This window comes from Vidua chalybeata, chromosome 5, assembly GCF_026979565.1.
Source record: "Vidua chalybeata isolate OUT-0048 chromosome 5, bVidCha1 merged haplotype, whole genome shotgun sequence".
Taxonomy (NCBI): domain Eukaryota; kingdom Metazoa; phylum Chordata; class Aves; order Passeriformes; family Viduidae; genus Vidua; species Vidua chalybeata.
Window position 1 is genome coordinate 50,667,673 of NC_071534.1, and position 24,884 is coordinate 50,692,556.

The following is a 24,884-nucleotide window of genomic DNA, read 5'->3' on the forward strand; positions in this document are numbered from 1 at the left end:
TGTGTTCTCGCCCACTCCTGCACTGCTTGCCTCACTAGATAACGTACTGTGTAAGCCAAGCTGCCTGCAGCTGGCATGGACAACATTAGTTACTTGTCATCAGGTACAATCATCAAAAAACTTATGAAGCAATAAGAAGAGACTCTGTCAACAGGTGATTTTTGACTCTGTAGATAGAACAGAAAATTATAAGGATAGGTGAAGAAAAGCTGTCTGGAAAGATAAAGAATGATAAAGAAAGAAATGTAATATCTGTAAGGAGAAAAGCAATCACTGAAACAAAACTGAGGTGTTCCCAGCTCTCCATGAAGAGAGATAATATAATCCTCTCCATGAAGAGCTGGGAGGATTATAGAAGATGACCAGAAGAAAGAGCACATCAATCTGTGAATACTTGAAACTAAAGGGAACTGAATGTATATGCACCTCTGAAACTCTCATGTCCAAGGACTGTAGGATACACGGCCAACAGATTTGTTTTAAACTATCTGTAAAATCATGCTAGGATTTTCAGACAGGTAAGGAGCTCATCTGATAGATAATGGATTATTTTTATTTTGACTGCTGATTGCTCAGCTAAAGTATCTACATTTATTAAAACAATACAACTTCAGGAGTGATCCTTTTTGAAGTAAAATTTAGACAGCTGATTTCAGTTTCATTCATATATTTGCTGGTGCTGTACCTTTACTCTTTGTAAAAGGTTGATGCTTTTTGAAAATAAGAATGGAATGTGTAACTGTTATCGGGTAATGCTCTAAAAATATTTCATTATTTTACGTATTGGGCTTTTTTGAAACAGGACAATGATATCTATGTGCATGTAGTTCATGGTGGCTGAACATCCCTGGCACAGCCTGTACAAGCAAAAAGAACAGGTTTAACAACTCTCTCTGTAAAATGGCCATCAGGCTTCAAATGCCAAACTGGTGTCTCTAGAACCACAGCAGGAGTCTATAGCAGAGAGAAACTAAACACAGGTCTTCTAGTTTTAGTTATTTCAATAGTTAAGCAAAGACAGTTTTACAGGGAAAAGAATTTGAGAGACACTGTCACGCAACTGAAACTGAGCGTCAGCTTTCCACATCAGATTCGGTACATTCACTTGAATGGGCACACCAAGACCACATGAAATATACATAAACACAAAAGACAATCTAGTCTACCCCAAAATTCAGATTTTCAGGTCAGAAAGAGACTACTAGAAGCAGCTAGTTCATCCTCTAGCATGACTGGCATAGCAGAATTCCACCTTGCTATTTGTGCATTGAGCCCACAGTCTTGCTTTCATTCATTTAATACTTTAGAAAATTACTGTATTTTGATTTAAGTATCTTAAGGTATCCCTGGGCTGAAAAGGCAGGGCCTTGTAGACAGGGTCCAGATGGGAACAGGGTAACCAGCCCCAGCCCAAGCCCTGGGCACAGGCCAAGGATGGACTGGGATGTGGGGAACTGGAGACCAGCCCTGCTGTGGCATTTCTGGGGCTGGGGATGATGGCCCCAGGAGACTGAAATGGGAGTCTGGGCTGTGGGCAGAGACAGCCAGGCTGGGGCTGTCTCTGCCAACCCTGTCAACCCTGACATGGGGCACATCCCTATGCTATGCCCTCTGCTCTAGGCCCAGCAGCAGCATCACCTCTGTCACTGCTTGGTACTTCCCTGCTTATTGTCCCACAACCATATTTGCCCTCATGGACAAACATGGAAGGAGCTGTTAGCTAGTCACACAACTCTAAATCCTTTGCAATTAGCATTACATTTAATGAGAGCTTCCTCCTTTTCTTTTCTTTGCAAACGGAACCTACAATTTTAATTTTTGATACTGGACACTGTAGTAAAAATTTTTCAGTTTATTCCTTTTGGTTGAATGAAATAAGCTGCCCATATTTTTCAGATTTCTTCAGCCACTGAATGTTTTGGAAGATAAACCTGTGTAAGATCTGGGCTATGTATCTTTATTCATTTTTAACCTTACCACTATAACAAGACAGACATTATAATGCTGCTGATTTTGTTTTATCGAACGTATTGCAAATGTGTTCTCTTATTTTAAAGGAACAATCAGTCATGATCGGTGCTTTCACCTTTTTGTTGAAAATGAGACATCTTGAAGTTTCTTCACCAAAGAAACAGATGGAAAAAATTCAAGAAAATTTTGTTGGGGCAAAAAGTTTCAACAAAACAAAGAAATACAGAACTTGCCTCATTTATTTACACTTGAAGTTTCTTAAACCCTTTTCCTTATGGTCATCAGTGGCCACTCTCACTTACTACAAAAAGAATCACCAGCACAGTCTGAAATAACACTTTTAAATATAGATCCATGACTGGGTTTAAGTGTATTATTAGTAGTAAATGGAGCTGTAATCTGCTTTGCCTAAAAATTCAGCAAATTAGCATCAATACTTCATAGACTAATAAGTACTCAAATGTCAGGACTATGCACAACACATTCTCAGACAAAAACAGAATCAGTTTGTCCTCTTGAACAGTAATCTTGACAGAATAAAAGGCAATTCTCTACCTACAAGAGCATTTACTTGAATTTTTTTTTATTTTTCAGATGTCCAAACACCTGACTATCAGTTGTTCTACCAGTTTTCTAACAAGGGAGAAAACCAACAACCTATGCATTTATGACAGACAGATAGGTACAGAAGTGTGACTGTGACTTATGAGGAATGTCACTAAGGGATGTCCCCACGGGGCACGAAGACCGTTTAGTGTGCTGGGAGGAGGTGTCACCGCACACCTGGCAGCTGATTTTGTGGTGTCTGCTACAGGCCATCACTGGGCTGCCCACTCCAGGAGTTCAGCAGCAAGAATTACCTAGCGTGGTTTGTGTGTTTAGAAAAAAATTATCCATGAAACAAATGACAGACTTTTCAAACATTTGACCAGGTAAAATTAAATGGACAGAACTGGATCTGCATTCCAATTACTGGAGGAAGATACCAGGCAGTAAATTAAGTAAAATAGGTATGACAGAGGCTTTTTACCAACAGTGTCCGTGTCTTTTTCTGGTTTTAAATTAATAACCTTTTAGAGAAGTGACTGGATACTAAATGAAAAAAGTCAAATAAAAAGGAAGAGGTTAAAATTTGCAGATACTGTAACCTTTCTATAACACTGATCTGTTCTTTCAGAAACCACTAACAACTTATAAAAGGTGCAGCAATAATGAAGGTGCACATTATTCACCTCACACTCTGTAAAAAGCAACATTATTCATCTAATGTCACAACTGAGTTAAATTTTCAAAGTGTGTGTAAACCATACTGGTAGCCTCTGTTCTAACACTGAATTTCATGTCCTTGACGTTTTACTACTGTACGCTAGAAGTTAATATATAGAGGAAGACTTGTCAATAAGTCAATAATGTATCAATACAACAGACTGGTCCGTTACTGAATGCTTATTTCACATGTATTGACTTCAGCTTATTGCCAGGGAATGCATCACAGCAAGTCTATATAAATGAGCCAGAGCTGTCTGGACAGTAAATATTGATTTAACATTGTATTTTTTATATAGCTTTATTGAATTGATAGCTGTTTTCAAATGAAATAGATGACTAAATCCCATCACAGTTGGAAAATTCCTGTAATATTCTCCTCCAGTATTTCAATTTCAGCATAGACAGTAGAAAATAGTTAAAATTAACTTGACTCATCCCCCAGATGATGGTTCCATATTGTACGCACATAAAGACTGTGTCTCTTAGATGTGCAATTTAAAAATCAGATGACACCTGTGGCTTAGAGGAAAAGAACAAATTCATTCTTTCTGTGAAAGGAGTGACAAGTAGGATGAGTGTTGAAGAAAAGCATGAAGGACAAAGGAGCATGTAGTCTTACTGTTTTTCTTTGCAACTTGAAATTATTTTCTGTTCACAGCTATGCCTTGACAGCTATCCTATATAGAGATCTTCCCAACAAATATTAATAGTCACAAAATGTCCTCATCTCTTCACAGAGGACCTTGGTAAAATCAGAACCCAAATGAATTCTGTAGCTTTAGAGAATCTCCTTCAAATACTCTTGGCTTTTAGCATTAATAAAGAACTCATTCAGTAATTGTTTTTTTTTTTACAACCTTATGATTTTAATCACTTAGGAGTATGAGGAGACCAGGTGAGTGCGACTGACAGAGTTATAAAGAAATCAGGCTTTCTGTAAAGCAGTTTTAGAAGTTTTTGTTCTTAAAAAAGCCTCATTAAGAGGCTTCAACCTTTGTATGATACTTATGGAGACTCAGACTTTAAGAGTTTTCTGTCAATAAAACAAAGGAGACAGAACAACATTCTCTGAACTTACTGTGAAGAACATCAAATATAATCTGAAGAGAAACACCAACAGAAAACAATGACTTTTTTCCAAAGACTCCCTAAAATCATTAATTTCTCTGTTTTGACAACTCAAAATCTGCTGTTTTATTTATCTCAAGTCAATATCACCATTCACTAGCATGTGAAAATACTAACAGTTCCGGGTTTGGACAAAAAGTTATATAATATTAGCATAGCACTTTTTTGGTGGCCAAGAACAGCTACTAGACCATATTTTATGTAACAATTACATAATTTTACCCAATTTAATATTTCAAGGAAGGAAAAAAATAGCATTATTTAAAAAAAAAACAGATAATGTTCTTAATATAAGTATTGTTGCTTTAATTTCAAAGGCAGGAAACATTTAATGAGATAGAATAAATTAAACAGTAAGTACAATTCAATTTGTGAAATATTAATTTATTTCAAATTCAGGGTTGGTAAAAAGCTGTCATCAGACTATTACAAGGTCACAAAAATTTCATCCAGAATTTTTTATGTTTCAGTTGAAACATTGCTCAGTGTAGGGACCCATTTATATATATCTGTAAAACTTGGTAATATTTCTGTTTACTAGGTATATAAATTAAAAAAAAAACCTGGATGTCTCTGTGGTCTCTGTGCTGTAAGAAGCTTGGAGTAGTACTGCATGTGTTGCCTGAAGACACTGAGTTACAAACTACTCAAGAAATCATACATAATTTATAGTCCAAGGATTATTTTATTGAAATTTCATGGCTGGCTACTAACCTGAACAAGGACAAAGTAGCGTTTTTTCCACCGCTTCCAAACCTTCTGTCCTAAGGCATACAAGTACCTGCAAAGGAAATAATAAAGGGAGTGGTTTTCCATTAATAAGAAGCATGACATTAGGAGGACCAAAAAACCACTGTATTAATTTACTCTGTCTACTGAACTGCTTCTTCAGTGTTGTTATATGTAAGAAGTTATTTTACTTCCATTTACTCATATCAAAAAAATGCAAAGAGACATTCATTTTCACTAAAAACAAAGACAAAAATCAGAAAAAATGCTCATGTTTGCAAAGATTACCCTGCTTATCACTTTTTATTTCACCAATTTTATCAGAAAAATAGAAAAAAGTAGCTTAATGTAGAACACTTTTAACTACATAGAAATACTTTATGCTAGAAAAGTTGACATTCCCAACAGTTTTTATTCCATTTGTTTTCCACAGATTTGCTAGCGTTATTTAGTCTGTGAGAAGTCAGTCCCAGAGATAGTGTGATAAAATGCTCACATAACACAATGTCAGCAGACACACAAGATTAAATTTTTTTTCAGAGTAAAGTAGAATCTAATTTTCCAAACAGAAGCACTTCACTATAAAGGCTCTTAGATTACAAAAACTCCTTGTCAATTTAGCAATTTCCAGGCTTTGAATCAGAGGACATAATCAGGAGTATCAACCAGTGAGAAGAGAAAACCACAGATGCTGATACTATTTGGTGGTAGAGAGAGTACACTCATTACCCAAGATTTTGCAGTGAATTTTCTGGCACTATAGTGACACTTTTTCTGTCACTTGGTCATGTTGCACTGTTGTAAACAAAGACAGCAAGAAGAAAAGAATGAGCTGTGAGATTGTAAGCAAGAGCCCATGAGTGGTAAGGATCTGCTGCTTAAAACCTGACAGGAGAGCAAAATATTACATATGAGATGCCCCTTCTGGCTGGCCAGCTTCTGTCAAGGACATCTGGTACAGCTAGGCTGGTCAAAGGCAGAACAATGATTGTTCAGACCAATGAATGCTGGCTTCACAGGGCACTCTCCAGAGGACGCCAGTACACACATTATGAAGTAGCTATAATAACTAGGATGGGAGATGGTTGGTCAGATGAACATGGGCCTCTCTGGTAAGAGAATATGGTCTGCTGCCCTCTACGCACTTCTGTGGCTTTGCTGCCCAGTAGTTTGCGCCTCAGTCAAAAAACAGAGCAATGAACCAACATCTTATGTGAAATGAGTAAGCAAGATAAAGGCAAAAACTTTTTTATACCTGTCCTGGGTGTACTCTCAAGAATGTTTTCTCCCACATTAGGCATCACAAAGGACAAATTTATGTCTAAAATAAATGTTCAGTGTACTGCTTATTAATGGTTGTTTGTCAGATTATGTAGTGGCTCCCTTATTATTATTATGAAAACAGTGTTTGTCTTTCTTCAACTTCTGCTACACCTGTGTTGAAGGTCTACCTTACTTGGTTACTCTGCTTTTTATTTGAATGAGAAGGAAAAAAAATTGGCTTTGCGTACACAATTACCAGTTGATGTGGCCTTCTTTGAATAGTCTGGATCTAGCCACAGTCTTTTTAACTTCTTAATTCTGTGACTATTATAAATTCAATGAAAATAAAGGAGTAAAGGTTATGTCAGAAAGGGTACAAAAAAAAGGACCTACAAGGGTTTATTTTAAAATTTATAATTTTTTGCAACTAAGGAAGCGTTTACCTCACAAACTCTATGCTAATTCTGTCATTATTAATTGATCCTACTGCAGAAAGTGCTTTTAAAATAATAGGTCTTAAAAGAACATTTTTTTATCAGAGAAAAGGTGATGTTTTTCTATTACTTGGCCACCTTTTAAACTACTCTTCATGTAAGATATAGTACAGGACCACCTATAGTTCTGCAGTACAGGCAGAAATAATATAAGATACAGTAAATTCAAATGTATAAAATAATAAAGCACACAAAAAGAAATTAAATAGCAATGTGCACTTTTATTCCTCCTATAAATCACTTAAGGTACTAAATCACATAAGGTACTAAATAAGAGCTTCCTTGGACAAAAAAGGAGTGAAACATTAACTACCTAACATCAAAATTCACAAATCTTACATAAAACCAGGTAACAAAGAAAGTAATCATGACACAAAGCTGGGATTTAGTATAGAAATACAAAGACTTATGTTGTCTGGTTTTACAAATAACTATAAACACACAATTATGTTATTAATCCCTCTTCCAGTGCCATCTCTAATGGTACCATTTTTTTTCTAAAGTTTCAGCCATCTACAAGGGATATATCCTGTGCTCATCTTAAGTGTGTCTGCTCCTGAAAGATAAAGAGATTAATTCTTACTCAAGAGTCTAACATTTTTAGGTGGAAGGATCCACCTAGGCTTCTTGAGTCTTCTTTGAGCCTTGCTTCCTCATTCATTTTCTATTTGGAGAAAAAAAATTAAGAAAAAGAAAAAAAAATGGACACAAAGTACCTAAGAATCTTCAAGAACCTTCCTATATTTAGACAGTAACATCTAGGATCTGTAGAAACTGCAGTTGAGGTCTAGAACAGAAAAATTCTACAATAGCCAGTTTTCACAATTAAATGACACTGGGATTTCACAACTGGAGCAGAAAATGAATAGATTAACAGATTCAGAAGTGAGCTAAATCTTAAAGCTAAGTTGAAGGATGTTCTATTTTTAAGATGGACAATAGCATAACTTTCCATGAGTCTCAGGTAAAGGCCAGTACTGCAAACCAGAACAGAATCTCAGTCACAAACTCCCAGAGCTGCAGCCTGCTTTTTCTCTACCCATAAGTGTATCTGTATTCAACCAGAAGCCACAGTCACTCTCTCCATCCAAAATAATATACACAAAATGCACAGCATCAGTTGCTCAGACTATATTAAAAATCCTCAGCATCAACAAGAAACACAGAACAGCCATTCAAACACTGTACCTTTAGGCAAAAGATTTTGTGCAATGCAAATAAGAAACTGATATTCAGAAGTGCCAGTTGCATATTTCTAAACACTAAGCACACCATTTGCTTCAATTTTTCTTGCTCTCATTTGGGTTCCAAAGTTGGGATAATCTAAAATAATTCTTGAATTATTAAAGTTCAGCCATATACAGGGAAAGAAGACACTGTATCTGAACACTATAATAGTAACTGCTTAAATTTGTTTTGGCTCCTCTTTAAGATCATGTTTTGAGAATGTTTAATAAATATTCTTACAAGGAGAAAAGATTGATGTTTTCATGTACATTGAAACATATATAGACGAGAGACTTCTATTCTGTAAAAATATACAATAAATGAGATACATACACATAGCATCTATGTCTGTACGTATGCAGATTAGAAAGTATATTTATAGTTACTATGCATGTGTGGTTGCCTTCTTCAGTTTTCTTATATTACTCACATAATTTCCAGTAACTTAGGACTAATACACCTGCTTTTACTAATCACATAGAGAATATGTTAAATCATGAAGTGTCACCCCAATGTGAAGATTTTCTAACATGTTTTGTAGTAACATGAAAATGCAATCAAATGTACAAACCATGCAATCACTATTCTGAGACTTTTTCTTTTAAAAACAGTTCTGCAATCTTCTTTTCTTCAATGTTATTTAATACTGCTTTATTTCTCTTTACTCACTCCCAAATGAAAAAATAAAAATTGGGTTTGTATGAAGTCCCAGAATTACATGATTATTCCTCACAATGCTTAAAATATGGCACAAAAAAACTTCCATTTAATATTTAAAATTAATTTTCCTGGAAAACAAATAAAATTACAATTTCCACTACAAAACACAGAAACCCCCAGATAAAAATGTTGTATATATCATCTCATGTCCATCAGTATCATTTTCTTCTCCACAAACAGAACAAATAAAATGAACGAACATTTTCCTGTAAAAGTCTGGGCATAACCATGCTGTAATTACATAAAGTTTGAATATCTCTCAAAGTGCATTTCCTTGTGCTACCAAAATGCAAAACCATGTTGCTAAATATTATAGTTCAGTTTCAGTTACGTGATGACATACACAGGAAGGGAGATGGCAGCTTATTTGCTTTAAGTACTCACCGCACTGCGAGAGTGCAGGGTTCCACTTTTTGATGAAAAAAATCAGCACTAATGAATAGCTGAAAAAGCATAATTGTGTGTGGAATACCGGAGCTATTCACTGAGGGAGAAATGAGAATGGACTTACTCCTTCTACAGAGATCATTTTTAGATCAGCCTTTTTATTCTAAGGAATGAAGCAATCTATCTACATTTTGAATGATAAATTCTCTACTTGTAAAAGGCTTCATTTATCACAAACAATGAAAAAAAATAGAAAGAAAAATCAATACGTGTAGCAGTTTAGTCCAGCAAAGGCCTTTCTTAAAGAGAAACCTCAGTCAAGGTTGAAAGAGCAATTAATGCAGTCTCAAAAATCTGGGCCACTCTGATAGAGTTCGGTTAACATGTGGCAGAAGTAATCATCCACTTGTGAAAATGATTTTCAGTTCATTCTCAAACACCTTTCAGACACTCATGATCCCATTTAACTGACAACAATACAGGCTATCCGTGGGCATCATTGCATTCGCTGAGAGAGCCAATGGGGACCAAATGCCCACAGGCACTTTCAGTCATCCCATGCCTTGCATAAAAGGAATCTTCCTTGCACTGCATTCCTCCTTTTATTTAACCCTGCAAGATTAAGAATTTTTTTTGTTTTCAGTTGAGGACGAGGAGAAAACTGATTCAAGACAACAATATGACCTGGGTCATAAGAAACCTAGCTGTAAACATTCTCAGATTCATTTTAGTCCTTTCTGTGCTCTTGAGAAAGAGAACTAAATAAGCCTTCAACAGACGGAATGAAAAACAATCAGCCTAAACTACTGTAATTATGCCTGCTAAGAATAAAGAAACACTGAAGAATGTCAAGTAATAAAAACATCACAGCCACAGAAAACAGTTCCATTTATTCCAATAAGCAAGATACTCAACTTATGAACAGGAAAATGTGTGGCTTTTTTTTCCTGCTAAACACTTTTCACTTACAGTATAAATGGTTTTAAGACTGCTGGACGACCTGATATCCCTAGATTCTTTAACAGTGATATCTTACTGCACTCTAGAGCGCTTCACCATTTGTAAATATGCATGCCAGTACTTATGGAACCTGAGAGGCAACTACAATGGCAACTTGAGAATTATTAATCTAATTTATGTCATATCATGAAACCTATTTGGCATGTAAATGTGAGTTTTTGTCAAGACAGAAAAACATTCTTTAGCCTCGAGAGAATTCCAAGCAATAAAAGAATTAAATCCTTCAGATGCAACGGAAATGTAGAAAGCACTCTGATTCTAATGTAATCTAATTGCAATGTAAACAGGTAATGCAGCACACTACTGCAAAACAGCTGGTGCTGAGGAGCTGATATCCACCCTCTGTGCCTTTTGAGGCAGTTTACTTTGGACTAGCTCTAAACTGAACCCATGGACAAAACATCTACCAGTGTTTTGTGGAATATATGGGTACACCCCTGAAAGTGATCTCTTGGTTTAATTTCATCTAAAAAGATAATAGCCTTTGCTTTAGTGACCACAAAAGAGCTAAGAGACTGGTTTTCAAAGTGAAAACCTAAATTTAAATTCTGATGTTGAAGTAGTAGAAAAAATTTAAATTGCACTGCTCTCCCTTGAGCATTCCCTTTGGCTGTGGAAACAATTCTTACTGCTGACAGACCTTAAAGAACTTGCAAGCATCTTGAGCACCCAGAAGCAGCTGAGTGCCCAGCCTAGACATCTCTCCATGCCACTGGAAGCACATGGCACTGCAATCAGATGGAAAAGACTAATGATCATTTTTCCAGCCAGGCAAATATTTTCTGTGATCTAGAAAGCCTAAATTGCCAAGAACTTGTTTGCATGAAAATTTTACTTTTGTTTCTAGGTCATACACATCCACTGATGGAAACAGTCAAAAGGTGTTGAAAATTTTGATGGTAGAGGATAGTATGAGCAGAGAGCTTCTTCAGGATTGATACTTGGCTTTGATTGTCTCTGACTGGCTATGTACTTCTTTTCACTGCCATAATTTTAATATCATAAAGAATACAGATCTCTGCAGATAATAAAACATGTTGGAAGAATGAGATACATACATTTTCATTCTAAAGACAGTACATTCTAAGTATTTTCATAACATTTCTTGTCATTATCATGAGTAAGTATTTTAAAACTTATGAATTAGTATAAAGTGGTGTATCTAAACTAGCAAAGGCATGAGAACGCATGTTAAACTTGGTATCCCTATATGTGTTTCGAAATGAAGGACAGAATTTATGGTAATGAATGAGTCTAGCACTTTAATTTGTGCACACAGAAGATGTTTATTCAGAATGATAAGATGTTGTCAAACTATTTTTAAAAATTCTTGATAGCTGGATTTTTAAAAAAACCCTAAAGGAATTCAATTAAAACCACCACTTAAAAACATCACCAAAGATTTGAAACAAATCAGTTTAGCAAGTTCTCACTTACATAGCATTATTCTCATAATAGGAGCATTACTTGACACTTACTCAAGTGCTTTATAAACCAAGCAATTACTCCTCACAACATGTCCAGTGCAGGAGGTTAGTATTTCCACATTAATTTCTGTTGGGAAAGAAACCGAAGTGGAAAAGAGCAAGACTGCTCAAAACTTGAGGTCCTAGTGCACCAGAAGAAACACTCAGGAAAGGCTTACAACAGCCCTTATCTTCCAGAAGTTGGAAAATGCATTTCAGAAGCTTGTAAAGCTGTTCAGCCTTTTAACTGTGTGTCAAAACATGCAACACACTTATGATTAAAAAAAAAAAAAAAAAGTGAAAAGAAAATGTTCTAAAGGGAAACAGCAAATTAAACGTATTTGTCTTTGCAACTCCACTCAGCCACTTTCAGTGATCATGTTTCCTTTGTATTTTGTATGGATCCAGTGTAAAGTGCTTGAGGTGTATTTCCTCTTCAGAACTTTGCAGATTACCCTTTGGAAGCACCTTTCTGTCTCCATGGGCTCTCCTAAAGCTAGAATGTGCAGACATTCTACACAGTGCAGACTCCTAACTTAGCTGTTGTAATTAGTTGTGTGAAAAGAGATTATATGAAGGAGGTTTTCTATACCTAGGAATCATGAAAAGTCAGCCATGTGACATTCATGGAAAATGTTTGTTATTTGCAGTCTGACAAAATTATTCATTCTAAAGCACAATTCAGAATAATAAACCTGTTTGCTCTTTTCAGCTAATTCTACGAGGTAAAACTTCTGTGGATGCAACGGCTGAACTTAGCTAATAATGAATAGAGATGACATTGACTATAGAGATTTCAAAATATTTGGCACACTTGGCAGAAAACAATTCTTGTTAGTTGTGCAACTACAGAACAATCCAGAATGAAAAGCACTAGAGTACAATTTAAGCAGCAGCGGCAAAAATGCAGTTACCTTTTTGGAATTCATATAAAATCTTTTAAATAGCAGGCTCTTCCCATGTTGGAGAAATAAAGAGCTTTTTATTGGGAACTAGATGATTTTCTTCTGGATTGAAATTTTGACACTTCATGCTCTCATACACTAGAAAACTCCCTTTTAACTTAGCAGACTTCATGTAAACATTGGAGCCAATGAATACCACTTTTCTTTCTACCCAGCACACAACAGCAAGAAAACACAACGCTGCCTGTGTATCAGTGGTGTGGACTGTTCTCCATCATGTCTCGAGCACCTCTACGGAATGTAGGAACAGTGCCAGACATTAATTTCCACTCTTACACAGAAGTGCCACCATTGAGGCTTGTTTCCATGAAGTCAAATTAGTTACATTTCATTGTGCATGTTAGCCATTCCTGGACAGGCTGCAAAAGAGAAATTTAATTGCAATGAATGTTTGCATATGCCAAGAGTAATATCTTGCTCAGAAAGTCCTTCATCTGCAGATGGGTGGAGTATGAAAGAATAAAGATGCCAAAGAAACGAATAGACTTCTGACTCCATGTCACTTTGGAAGAAACTTCTCCAAAAGAACACAGAAATGGACACTCAGAAGCACTTTCAGGCCTGTGCCTTGTTCTCAACAGGACACAGAAGGAAGCATGCAAGTATATTTTCCCACAGATTCCCCATATACTCACGCTGATACTGTCCCTAGAAGCTTCTTCATCTAGAAATGGGGTCTGAAACTTGGTGTTTGAAACTTTTGAATGGATTTTTGCTGAAATTAATTTCCATAATGATTTTCTCAACCATTTTAAACTTTTAAAATCTACACCCAGTAGCACAGTTCCACATCTGAACTAGCTGTGCCTGAAAGCAGCTTGTACAGTTCATACTGAAACTGGCACCCACTACTACTATTCAGCAATTGTCTTGTGGCACTGGAAGACAGAGATTCCAGTGTACAGGAATTTGTTTTAGAACCATTAGCATAATTGGATGTTTATCCTTGGAAATGCCACACACAAGCAAACAATCTATAACTGATTTCCACAGGACTTATACCAGAAAACAAGAGAAATACATCACTGAAAAATGTATCCCCTTTGAGAAAGTTCCTTATGCATTTCTTCATGGTATTTAGGATTTTAAAAATTGATTGATATAATTAGGAAAAAAATTCCTAAGATGGTTTTGGTTTGAGTGATGGTTAGGGGAAAAAAAGCTTTGCAAGAAAGATATAAGCCAATAAAAACAGCACGAATTTGCTCTTTGTCAAAAGTTCTTTATCATAACAAATATGTAGAAAACAAAACATTCAAATGCTGTTCCCCCACTGGAGTTACTAAACTGGAACTGATTTGTGACTGGAGCTGTAAGAGTTTAAGAGCACAGAATACTGCCTGTGAGGGAGCATCAGAGCCATCTACTGGGGTCATTCCATTGCTGCTGCACAGACTTGTCTGACAACTGTCTCCCCAAAACTGCAATGCTGCAGTGATATTCACCCACAAAACTGCCATTAAGTTTTTTTAATCCATAAAATGTAAGAGAAAATAGAAGCTGTAGTGCTGATGAATTGGATGTGAGAAGAGGTAAGAAGTAAAGGTTCTCCTTACTTCAAGATTTAGAAATACTTTTTGAAAAATGGCATTTATTTGTAAATAACACAAATTAATAAAATGTCTTCTATGGGTGTTTGAGTGATCAATTTAAAAACAAAAATTACAATGAATATTTTTAGTGTTACTCATAATTATTGTTCAAATCAGAGATTGAGATTTTTTAAATTTCTTTCCCCAAAGAGAATTCTACATGTGTGTATGCATATATATGTATATATATATATATATCTATATATCTATATCTATATATCTACATACTCATTTCTTGCTACAGCTCAGTCAAGCATTAGAGGATAGAACAGTTCCTGTGTCCTGTAAACATGTAAGAATAGCTGCCTCCACTCTTCAAATATTTTATTTACCACAATATTATAATAGAATTTATTGGAATTCTCAGAGCTAAATTTTCAACTAGGCTTTAATAACTCCCACACTAAATATTTTAAAACCTTCTTCCAAAATAGGTCATGTATATACAGAGAATAACGTTTACAGGTACTAAGAAGCTACACTTCGAAACTCCTAAAATTAACATGCCTTTACCTGTACTGGCCAGGAAAACATTCACTTTTTTCAATTATAAATACTTTCACAAGACAATGTAAACAATCAAAAGTGAGATTAATTTAGCTGCATTATAATCATACTCCCATGTTCTCCCTTGATTTAACCATGCTGCCCTCCTGTGGATGTCAGGACATGTATAATGCCATAGCCCAGACTAAAAACACCTGGTTCAAATCGATCCCTATCACCTGTTTGTGACAGACTTGAAGAGGAAAGAAAATGCCACTGTGTAATCACAAAAAGTGGTTAAATTAAACTTCAGGGCAAGGAGTGTGAAACTTATATTCCAAATAGTTTTTAAATGAGTATTTTAGATTTGTAGAATTTGTTATTGTTCCACAAATCATGAAACTGTGGAAGCACAGTGTCATACATATTAATAATACATTTATTCTCAAATTAGGGGGAGAACATTCATCGCATAGTGATGAGTTACTTCATCTGCTGAAGTGCCAACACAGTTGAACACATACATTATAAAGATTATCCAACAACTCAAAAAGCATAGAAAAAATTTGCAAAAGTATCAGTGTTTGGTAAACCAAATAATGCTAATTAATTAAACTGTAATCTTTTTTGTATGGTATAGAGATACTACACGCATCTTTAGAAATTGTTTGGTAAAAACTATGTTACATCTTCAAAGAAAAATATAAAAGATAGTTTGGAACAGAAGAATCTAAAATTAGGAGAGGTCTATTATCAATTATTCAAAGAAATTCTCTCACGCAAAAAAAAATTCTTTTTTTATCAATTACATTTACATAAAATCTCTGTTGTTATAAGGTGTGTTAATAATCAATAGAAAATTAATATTATGCACTAAAATGTTTATATAACTTGAGCTCATCTATACTCAAGAGTTGTCAGATTTGTTGAATCACTGGTTTAAAACAAAATAGTGCAAAACTGATCCCTAAACCCCTAAAGTACAACTGCTGGAGTGGCACGGGACTGTTGCTTTTCTTCCAGACTAAATTTATAAATGCTGACAAACTGTGATTAAAGTCTAAATGATAAAAAATGCTTTAAATTACTTTTCTCTCTAATGAAAGACTAAAACTTTTAAAAGCTACAAAATGTAGTATTAATTTCTGATGCTAAAATATGTTAGGAAGTAAACACTTTTTCTTTAAAGTACTCTTTAACTCAGAAACAAAAATGAAAAGTGAAATGTTAAATTTTAAATCAAGCCGCTCTGTCAAAATATTTTTTATATTGTTGAAAAGACTGTGAAATAAATAAGAAGTCTCAGAAATGTGAAAAAATGTAAGAAATTCTTTGGGACCAAACTAGACAAGACAGTTTAGTCACATGCCATTTTTTGCCAATTAGCAAAGTTGCTGACATGCCATATCAATAAAAACCAAATGATCTAAGCAGTGGGACTAATTAAATGAAATAAGGTAATTAAAAGCTTCTCAATATATAATAAAAAAAATATGGCTGAAAGTGTTCTATAATGTTGTCATTTTATTTTCCCATTATCTGCTTCTCTGCTGAGTTTTAATCAGTATATCTATATGCATAAAACATAGTGTCCAGATGTTAATGTGTTGATGGCAAGAATCAGGTGTTCAATTAAAATATATTGAGTGTGCAAGGGAAAAAAACCAAGTCTTCCATTAAGAAGACTATATACAGCTCAATTAAAAATGAATGTAACATTTGTGATTAAGCTGAACACCCACATTCTATAATGACAATAAATTTTACATTACATGATTACTTTAATAACTTAATCATCTAATTCTAATCTAAGGATCACAGCTATTTCCTGTTTTAAAATGGATCCATTGTTCTCAATATACAAAACAATGGTAAAGCTGCATTTACAGAAATTGTTGGTTTCCCTCCTCTGAAGGCTTTTTTATTTTCATCAGTAATGAATAAAAACCCCCAATTGTAATGTATGTACTATTTGTAGAGATCTTAGCCTAGCAAGTGTTCTCAGCTACTGGCAATATTTGTAATATTTAATACCTGTCCCACATGTGTTGCTTACATAACTCCAATTTAATTTGGATCTCTTCATTAGTCAGAATGTGTTTCTAAATGGCTTGACTAAAAGATCTATAAAATTACATCCCATGCCCAGCCTATTGTCCTTAATCTAAAAAGAATCATTCCATATCTTAGATCTTTAGACCCTTGCTTCAGATCTTACCTTGCCCTTCAAAACTAAGACTTTAAACCAGATGAAAAAGGTTAAGAGATCTACAAACACTGAGGTTTAGAAAAGAGAATTGCTCTCAGCTATCCAGCTACGAGGGGAGTATATTTGTAGGTACACTTCTCTATACCAACACTACTGAAAACGGAGCCAAGTTTCTTACTCTCCTTCACTTGCTCTGTGACATAGTACATTCTGCTTAAGACTTTCAACATAGTGCATTCTATTTAAGAACCTAAAATGATCTCAAAATTTAAATCAGCAGTTAAAATCACAAATGTAATAAGCCATGATAAAAATGCTAACTTTTAAGCCATTGATTTACTGAGGAAGGGCAACTAGTTGTGTATTTAGGAGAAGGTACACTTCTCTCATCACAGCCACATTGATTTTCATCTTTCTTTCTATGAAGAAAAGAAGATGACAGTTTTGGGCTGGCAATCTTCTAACATTATAGAGAAGCCCTCCATGTAGAGGAAAAGGGAAGCTATTCTGACCCCAATGGAGACTTAGCAGTGGAACTCAAACCTACCCCTACCAGAACACTTCCCCTGCCAATTTGTCCCCAGTTTAGTCCATACAAACAGCAGCATGAAAGTCAGTCTTAGAGATCTTTGCTGTCCATTGTTCCAAAGACAAACCATGCACAGGATTTAACATACATGTGCAGGAATTAACATACATGCATTTATCTTGAGACCCCACCCAGAGCACCGAGTGCAGCCCCTGGGCCAACATAAGGACAAGGACCTGCTGGAGTGAGTCCAGAGGAGGATCACAAAGATGCTCAGAGGTATGCAGCACCTCTCCTATGAAAAAAGGCTGAGGGATTTGGGGTTGTTCAGGCTGGAGAAGAGCAGGCTTTGAGGAGACCTTAGAGCAGCTTTCCAGAACCTAAAGGGAAACTACAAGAAAAGAGGACAGAGACTTTTTGCAAGGGCATGTAGTGATAGGACAAGAAGGAATGGCTTTAGGCTAAAGGAGGGTAGTTTTAGATTAGATATTAAGAAGAAATTCTTTCCCGCGAGGGTGGTGAAGCACTGGAAAAGATTGCCCAGAGAAGTCGTGGATGCCCCATCCCTGTAAGTGTTCAAGGCCAGATTAGATGGGGCTTTGAGCAACATTGCTGAGCAGGCATGAAGTTAATTTAAGATGGGATCAAATTGAAACAGGTTTGTAATGGTAAGCACACAAAAAAGACCATTGGTAGTGTGGGGTAAGTTGTTCTTTACCATTTTTATTTAAATAAAAAGACCAAGTGCGCTAACAGTGCATAACTCTGTATGAAAGCATCACTACACTGATGACATTACAGAAACTGTCAGCCTACCAAGGTGATGCCTATTTGGGGATGAGACATACTCAAGGCCCCTGACAAAACAGTACAGTATTGATCTGCGAGCACAATTGTGTAACAGGACATGGACTATTTAAAGGGAGCTACCTATGTCAAACATACTATTTGAATAAAACAAGCGTAGTACAGGACTTTGTATAGGGCTTTGCTATTATGTCAGAAATAAATGGAATACTTTAATAATTGAAATTATACTACTGTAGAGAAAAAACAAAACCAACAAACCATCTAATTGAATTTCTAAAAGGTTACCTGCTCCTTTACATTCAGTACTGTGTTAGAATTATTTTTGCCCATCAAGAATATTGTATTATGAATTGAAATTCACCCTCAGACCCACAATAGCACAACTGACCCTACAGTTTCTGAGGCAGCATTCTGACACAGAGGGTGGATTAGATTGTTCACATACTTTTATTTTCTGAAAATAATTTTGCTGCCATAAGTACCTCTGATTTTGTAAAGGCTTATATTCCAAAAGACAAAAAGGAGGTGAATTTTACCTTCCTAGAAGTAACAGATGGGCAGCACAAGACAGAAGGACATAAGAGGTAGGTGGCATGCCCCCATCATCGTAGTTAATAGGACTGGCATTTTCAGTATAGAAATAATGCCAGGCCAGGCCAGGCCAGACCATATGCAGTGTCAATGTACGTCAGTTGAAAATAATTCTCTCTTAAATTTGATGTCACATATGAGTGTATGGTATTAAGAAACAATTCATCACCTGATGAGAAAGGCTAATAAATAAACTGCATCTTTCACCTGCATAGTATTTGTGATATGCTTATTTGTAGTAGAATAAAGCAATAGAAACAAAATCTAAAACAACTATTTAAATGATGATTGGTCCTGCAGCCTAGGAAAATAAGAATATTTCTTAGATGACTATGTACAGCATAATGTTATGAATATCATAATCAGTTACATCTCCATTACTACAGACTCATGCATGTAAGGGAAGTTTCTAGACAAGTTTCAAAAGAAACCTAGATGGCAAAAAGTTAAAAGTTGTAATCTGAAATAAATAAAAAATATAATAAAAAAATAACACATAGAGTCTACCATATATAATTCTGGAATAAGTTATGAAGAAGGAATACTTGCACGTGATTTCATTCTAATGATATTGTCAGCATATTTTGGGTGCATTTACAGAGCAGCAAATTCAAGCAAAACTAAAAGTCAGATTTTGCTCTGAATGATGCTTTTCCAAGGCTATGGGAACTGTGTAACAATAACATGAAGAAATTTCAGCAGAAGCCAGACTGAACTTTCCAGTCAGACCAGACTCCTCAATTACACTGTAGAGCTACTGTGAAGTTCCTGATATCTGAATTTATTACTGCAAATTGTAGAACACTTCTGATATGATAAATTTCTTCATCACTTATTGTGTTAAAAATAAGCAGCCTCCTCTATGTTTTCATTTTAGTAAGACCAATGATGCATAGTCAAAAAAAAAAAAAAAAGTCCTGCCTATATTTCACTGCATGTCCATGAAATTACTCAGATCATGATCTTCCCTGTGAGGACCTAATAAAGCATGTGTTTTTTGCTACAGCATGACAGAACTAATTTTTTAATACTACCTTCAATTCACATAGCACTGACTGGTCAGACCACCTAGTCTACTTTCTACTGGTAGAAAAAAACACATGCAAATGAAACTTTAAAGTTATTAGTGTTTTTAAAAAAAAAATCCCAGTTACAAATCAAAGTTTTTTCTCCATTCCTCCCCTACAATTTAATTGGTCTATTTGCAGTAAAAGATTAGCGGATCATTTCACCTTCTAAGTTACCAGCAGCTTTGCTATTTTAATAGCAATGAAAATAGAAAAGAATCCAATTTTTACACATTAATAACTTCCAAAAGTTCTGATTTGAGCATTTCAAATAACAGGCAATATTTTTATACTGAATTCTTTATATTTTTTTTAAATACAGTAAAGCAAATATTTATAAGCACAAATGCAAGATTTCACACAACATGTATTTCACGTACTTCCAGGACTGAAGCCTTAATGGAACCTTTGACATGGACATCAATTGAAGATGTTGCCCAGTTTGGCCCAACCCCTTTCAGGTACTTAAATCAAGTACGTAAACAAATAAGGATTTATCTACATTGACTAATTAGTCTGAGTAAGGAGTGTGCTTATGAAGAAAATCTTCTCATTGCCCCAAAGTTGCAGCAGTTCACGCTGCAGAATTGATCCACAGCAGGCGAAGTAGACTCCTCTTGCAATAAACGAAATCAGCTGTGGTGCTCAGCTAGCGTGCCTCACATATGCCAGCCACTAAGGTGCTGTAAGCCTAGGACAAGACAGGTCAGAGATTGAACTACATCACCTTATGAGGTGATTATCAGATCCCCAGCAATCACTGAGTCTCTGTACATGTCTGTTTGTGCACACTTCACACTAGGCTCCCTTTGTAGTCAAGAAGACAAATGCTGAAGAGAGATCAGGTCTTCCAGATTTCCCATCTCTTTGTATTGGGTAACATAATTTTGGTAGCCATTTTAGCCATTTTTAGTGGCTAAAAATCCTTCATAGGTGCCTCAGACAACCCCAATTTACTGCTCTTTGAACTATTAATTCTTTAATTCTTCTCTCTCCATGGTAGGATTAGCACATGCAATTAGACTTCTTAGTGCAGGGCTGAATCTCATCCCACTGTTGCAACGAGTGGCTGCTGCTAGAAGGTACTCAGGTGACCAAGCTCTCTCAGCAGTGATACTGCATTCAAATTTGCCCGTATGGAGAAGACATGAATTTGGAGTCAGTCCCACAAACTATGATGACAAGTCCTAAATGATGCTGCAGCACATCTCATCACCATCTTTATGGCCTGGATATGATCTCTTCTCTTTGGTGACGAGCTGAGAATTGCTGTGAAAGGTTTTCTCACTCGTTTTTTTCCTAACACATTCACACAAAGACCAAGAAGTTGAGATGGGAAGAGCTTTAAAGTTAAGAATTGCAAACAGTGATAGTATAAACTAGAAAAGTCTACCTAGATGTTCCATGGGTCACTGAGATGTTTAGTCATAGGTTCTGAGACAGTACAAAACAAGAGGAAAAAGAACTGGCATTTATATATGAATGCAAGGCACCATTAAGGTAAACCATAAGAGATAATCCATGCCAGAAGAAGAGAGTTTAGGACACAGTGAGAATGTAAATAACTGCATTAAAGAAGGCTGAGAAGAGAGCAAGTACAAAACCCAGTATGCAGGAAATGGACAAGTACCAGCATGACCACTCACCCCAACTGCTTATTTTGTGAGGCTGAATAAGGACTTTAGCAAAGCCGAGCCAAAGAATGATTTGACACACATGCAGTACTGATCATGGGGGTTTTCTATACCTAATCAATTATGCATTTGCCATCCTAGTGAAGTGTCCTGGGTTGACTGTATGATGATTTTATCCCCAATTGTCTGTTCTGTTTATGCTGAATAATAAGTTTTGCACCTTTAAAACTTGTTCCAGGAGTGAAGGGGGGGAGAAGAAGTGCAGAGTTTGTTTTCAGAAACTGCACTCACTCCTCCACATCCCTGCTCCTGGACTGTGTTGTCTGCGGACAGAGAGACAGGGAGACAGAGCTCTCCTTTGATTTTTAGTTAGTTTTAGCTAGCTGAGGCAAAGAAGTTCCCTGGACTGTGGTTTTTTTCCTTTTCTTTGGACCTGCTCAAACCTGCTCTGGACAGAACACCCAGCAGAGCACCAGCAGCTCGCACCTGTGGCCCAGCGGGCCGGGCCTGGGCCGCGGCATTTCCAGCGCCGGAGGGAGTGATAAGAGACTGAGTGAGCAGAGCTGCAGCCCGGGGTGGGGGGACGTTCTGAGTTTGTCTCTCTTTTGGAGCAGCAAGAGGTTTTATTGTTTAATATTGTTTAGGTTTTCTTGCTTAATAAATGGTTTATTCCACTTTCCTCCAAGGAGGTATTTTTTCCCGAACCAGTTGGGGGGAGGGGCCGATTGAATCTGCTTCCTAGATTCTCTTTGAGAATCCTTTGGGGGTTTGAGAACCCCTTTGGGTTCATTTCACCTTTGGGTGAACCCTTTGGGGGTTCTCTCCCAAATCTGCCCTAAACCAAGACATGAAGGCAAGGAGATACTGAACAAGTGTTGCTACAGTTATGATCTAAAGAATATACTTATACAACTGAACCTGCATCACTGCCCATCAGAGCTGAAGAAAACCCATCTTAACATTTCAGAAGTATGGAGCTTTAAGGTGAAACATAAAAAAAGAAACACCCTATCTTAACAGTTGTAACAATTTTTTAATGTGAGGGTAGAATCACAATTTAAATATAAATTACATATTAATAAATCCAGATTATTTAGTCTATTCTCAATTCTTTTACTTCATTTTTTAAAAGTTATGAGCAAAAGCAAACCAAAATTTTTCATAAGAAAATAAATATTTTAAGTTTTACAATCAGCCTTGCCTAACCCATAGATATTTTTCACATGAAGTTTGCTGTGATTAAGCTAAGTGAATTTGGATCTAAATTTATAGCTCAGCTTTTACAAATATTTCAGATTAATTTCTGTGGAATACATGAAGAATGACACCTTAATTAGTAATGCTTCCCTTGGCAATTAGGATTCTCTTGGCTTCTTTCAGCAATTAAAGTGGCAGTGGCATATCATTAAGATCTTCAAAGATTCCCTGTGCCTCCTCAGAAGCAATTACTGTGAGAAGCACTGAAAATCAAGCTCATAGCTATAATGTGTTCTCTAAGGATCTAGCAGCAGGATAAACACTTTTGCTTCTTCCTTCCATAGTAATTTTGCATTAACCCATTATCATTATCCAATCAATCATGAATGTAATTTTAATGTGTCATTTTTCATGAAGATCAATTTAATTTTTAAAAAGTAACTGATTATAATAAATTGATTTTGCAAAAGTGTGTAATAGTAAAATCATTTAAATGAAGACAGTTATCACATTAGCACTTTTCTCCATGGCAAGATGCTAACATTCATTTAGCACAATGAAATACCAGCATTAAGCACAAAGTAGCAAAACAGAAAATACTCACCTGAGACACCTTGGTATAACAATAATAACACCTTCATACAGCACTAAAACTGCAGCTTATAACATACATAGGAAATGTTGACCTTAATATATACAAGTGCATGTTCCTTTACGAATGTTAAATTGAGGACAGGTTTATCAGAATTTAGCAAAATAAGACAGTTACACCTACATGAAGGACATTTTTTACCTTCTGACAAAATAAACAAAAAATATACACCACTGCTTTTGAACCCAGTTTAATTGTTTATTAATTATGGGCCAAAATTTGACCAATATTTCTGCAGAAATATAAATCCACTAACTTAGTTTTTAAATTTTCTGTTACTTCATCAGTAGTCTCATTCCAAATGTTGGAAGTCCTTGAAACACTTGGGTTTACTCTGTGTTGGGATTTATGAGTTTTATCTTGCAGAAGGGGATACTCACGTGCTTGTCTTCAAGGTCTCAGGGTCTTGGAACTTCAGAGTCAGCAGCTGTCTGTGACTTACTCTTGAAAAGAAAGATTATCTCCTCTTCGTAAGTTTTCTTGAAAAGCTCTTATGATTTCAAAGGAATCATGTTAACTTCCTGCTATAGTTAACTTACAGATCAACCACGCCAGTCTTTTCCAGCAGATGAAGTATTATGAAGTATTATTCAATGAAGTATTCTGAAGTTTGCAGCCAGGATATTTTCATAGCAGCTTGTGATATATCCTTCTTCAGGATTTTTCACTGAGTAAAGAAAATATGCTCTACACATAGATTTGTGGTGCTGGATGTTAGACGACACTTTGGCACACCTTGATGTAAAGTAAGAAGCAGGCATATGCAGTGGTATTTGCTGTGCTGCATTCTTCAGGTGCTGTGTTTTTTTACGAACCCCACTTTTTTTCTTCAACAGTCCACTGTGTTTGAAATTCAAACAAAGCTTATTTAATCAGCCACACAACATATCTTCGATGAGTGGTACAAACCTTGCATTAATACTGTTTGCTTCAGCACTAGAGAGCCACCTACAGCTACAGTGCTTGTCTTGATCAAACCTGAGATTGTCATGCTAGGTCTAGACTAAACATGGATTGGGAAATGAAACTTTGTAGTTCACCCCTCTTTTGTCTTTGAAGTCAAATAAACTCAGCTGAAACTCTAATACTTCTTTATGCCTTCCTGTCAGAAATTACAATGAAATCTTTTGTCCAGTGTCTCAAAAGTATACAGAAAGCAAATACATGGTCACATTGTCCATGCATTGAGCCTGAACAGGAGCCAACTCTAATTCAAAAGTGCTGTGAACCTGTCAGTGACCCCAACAGTTCTGTAGTGCAGGTACTGGCATCACTGTGTCAATGCTTGGGTTTTGTTTTGGGTTTTGGCCAACTATTATGTTTCTATATCTCTGCTACCAAGTCACATAACTTCTTCAATTAGAGTAAAAGACATCTCCAACTCACTTTTGCTTCATAAATAAGTTTCATTATGAGATAATTCCCTTTGGAGATATACACTTTTGTTCATTTTCTGTATTCCAGACATATCCAATAGC

At 35.9% G+C, this 24,884-nt stretch overlaps 1 protein-coding gene across 8 annotated transcripts in view; it reads right to left on the reverse strand.

Moving 5' to 3' along the window:
* CADPS2 (calcium dependent secretion activator 2) overlaps window positions 1-24,884 on the reverse strand; it is a 281,254-nt gene that overhangs the window by 103,126 nt on the left and 153,244 nt on the right. For all 8 annotated transcript variants that reach the window (XM_053942794.1, XM_053942793.1, XM_053942792.1 and 5 more), the window contains one exon: window positions 5,083-5,149. In XM_053942794.1, coding sequence (XP_053798769.1) covers window positions 5,083-5,149 — 67 coding nt within the window. The remainder of the gene's footprint in view (window positions 1-5,082; window positions 5,150-24,884) is intronic.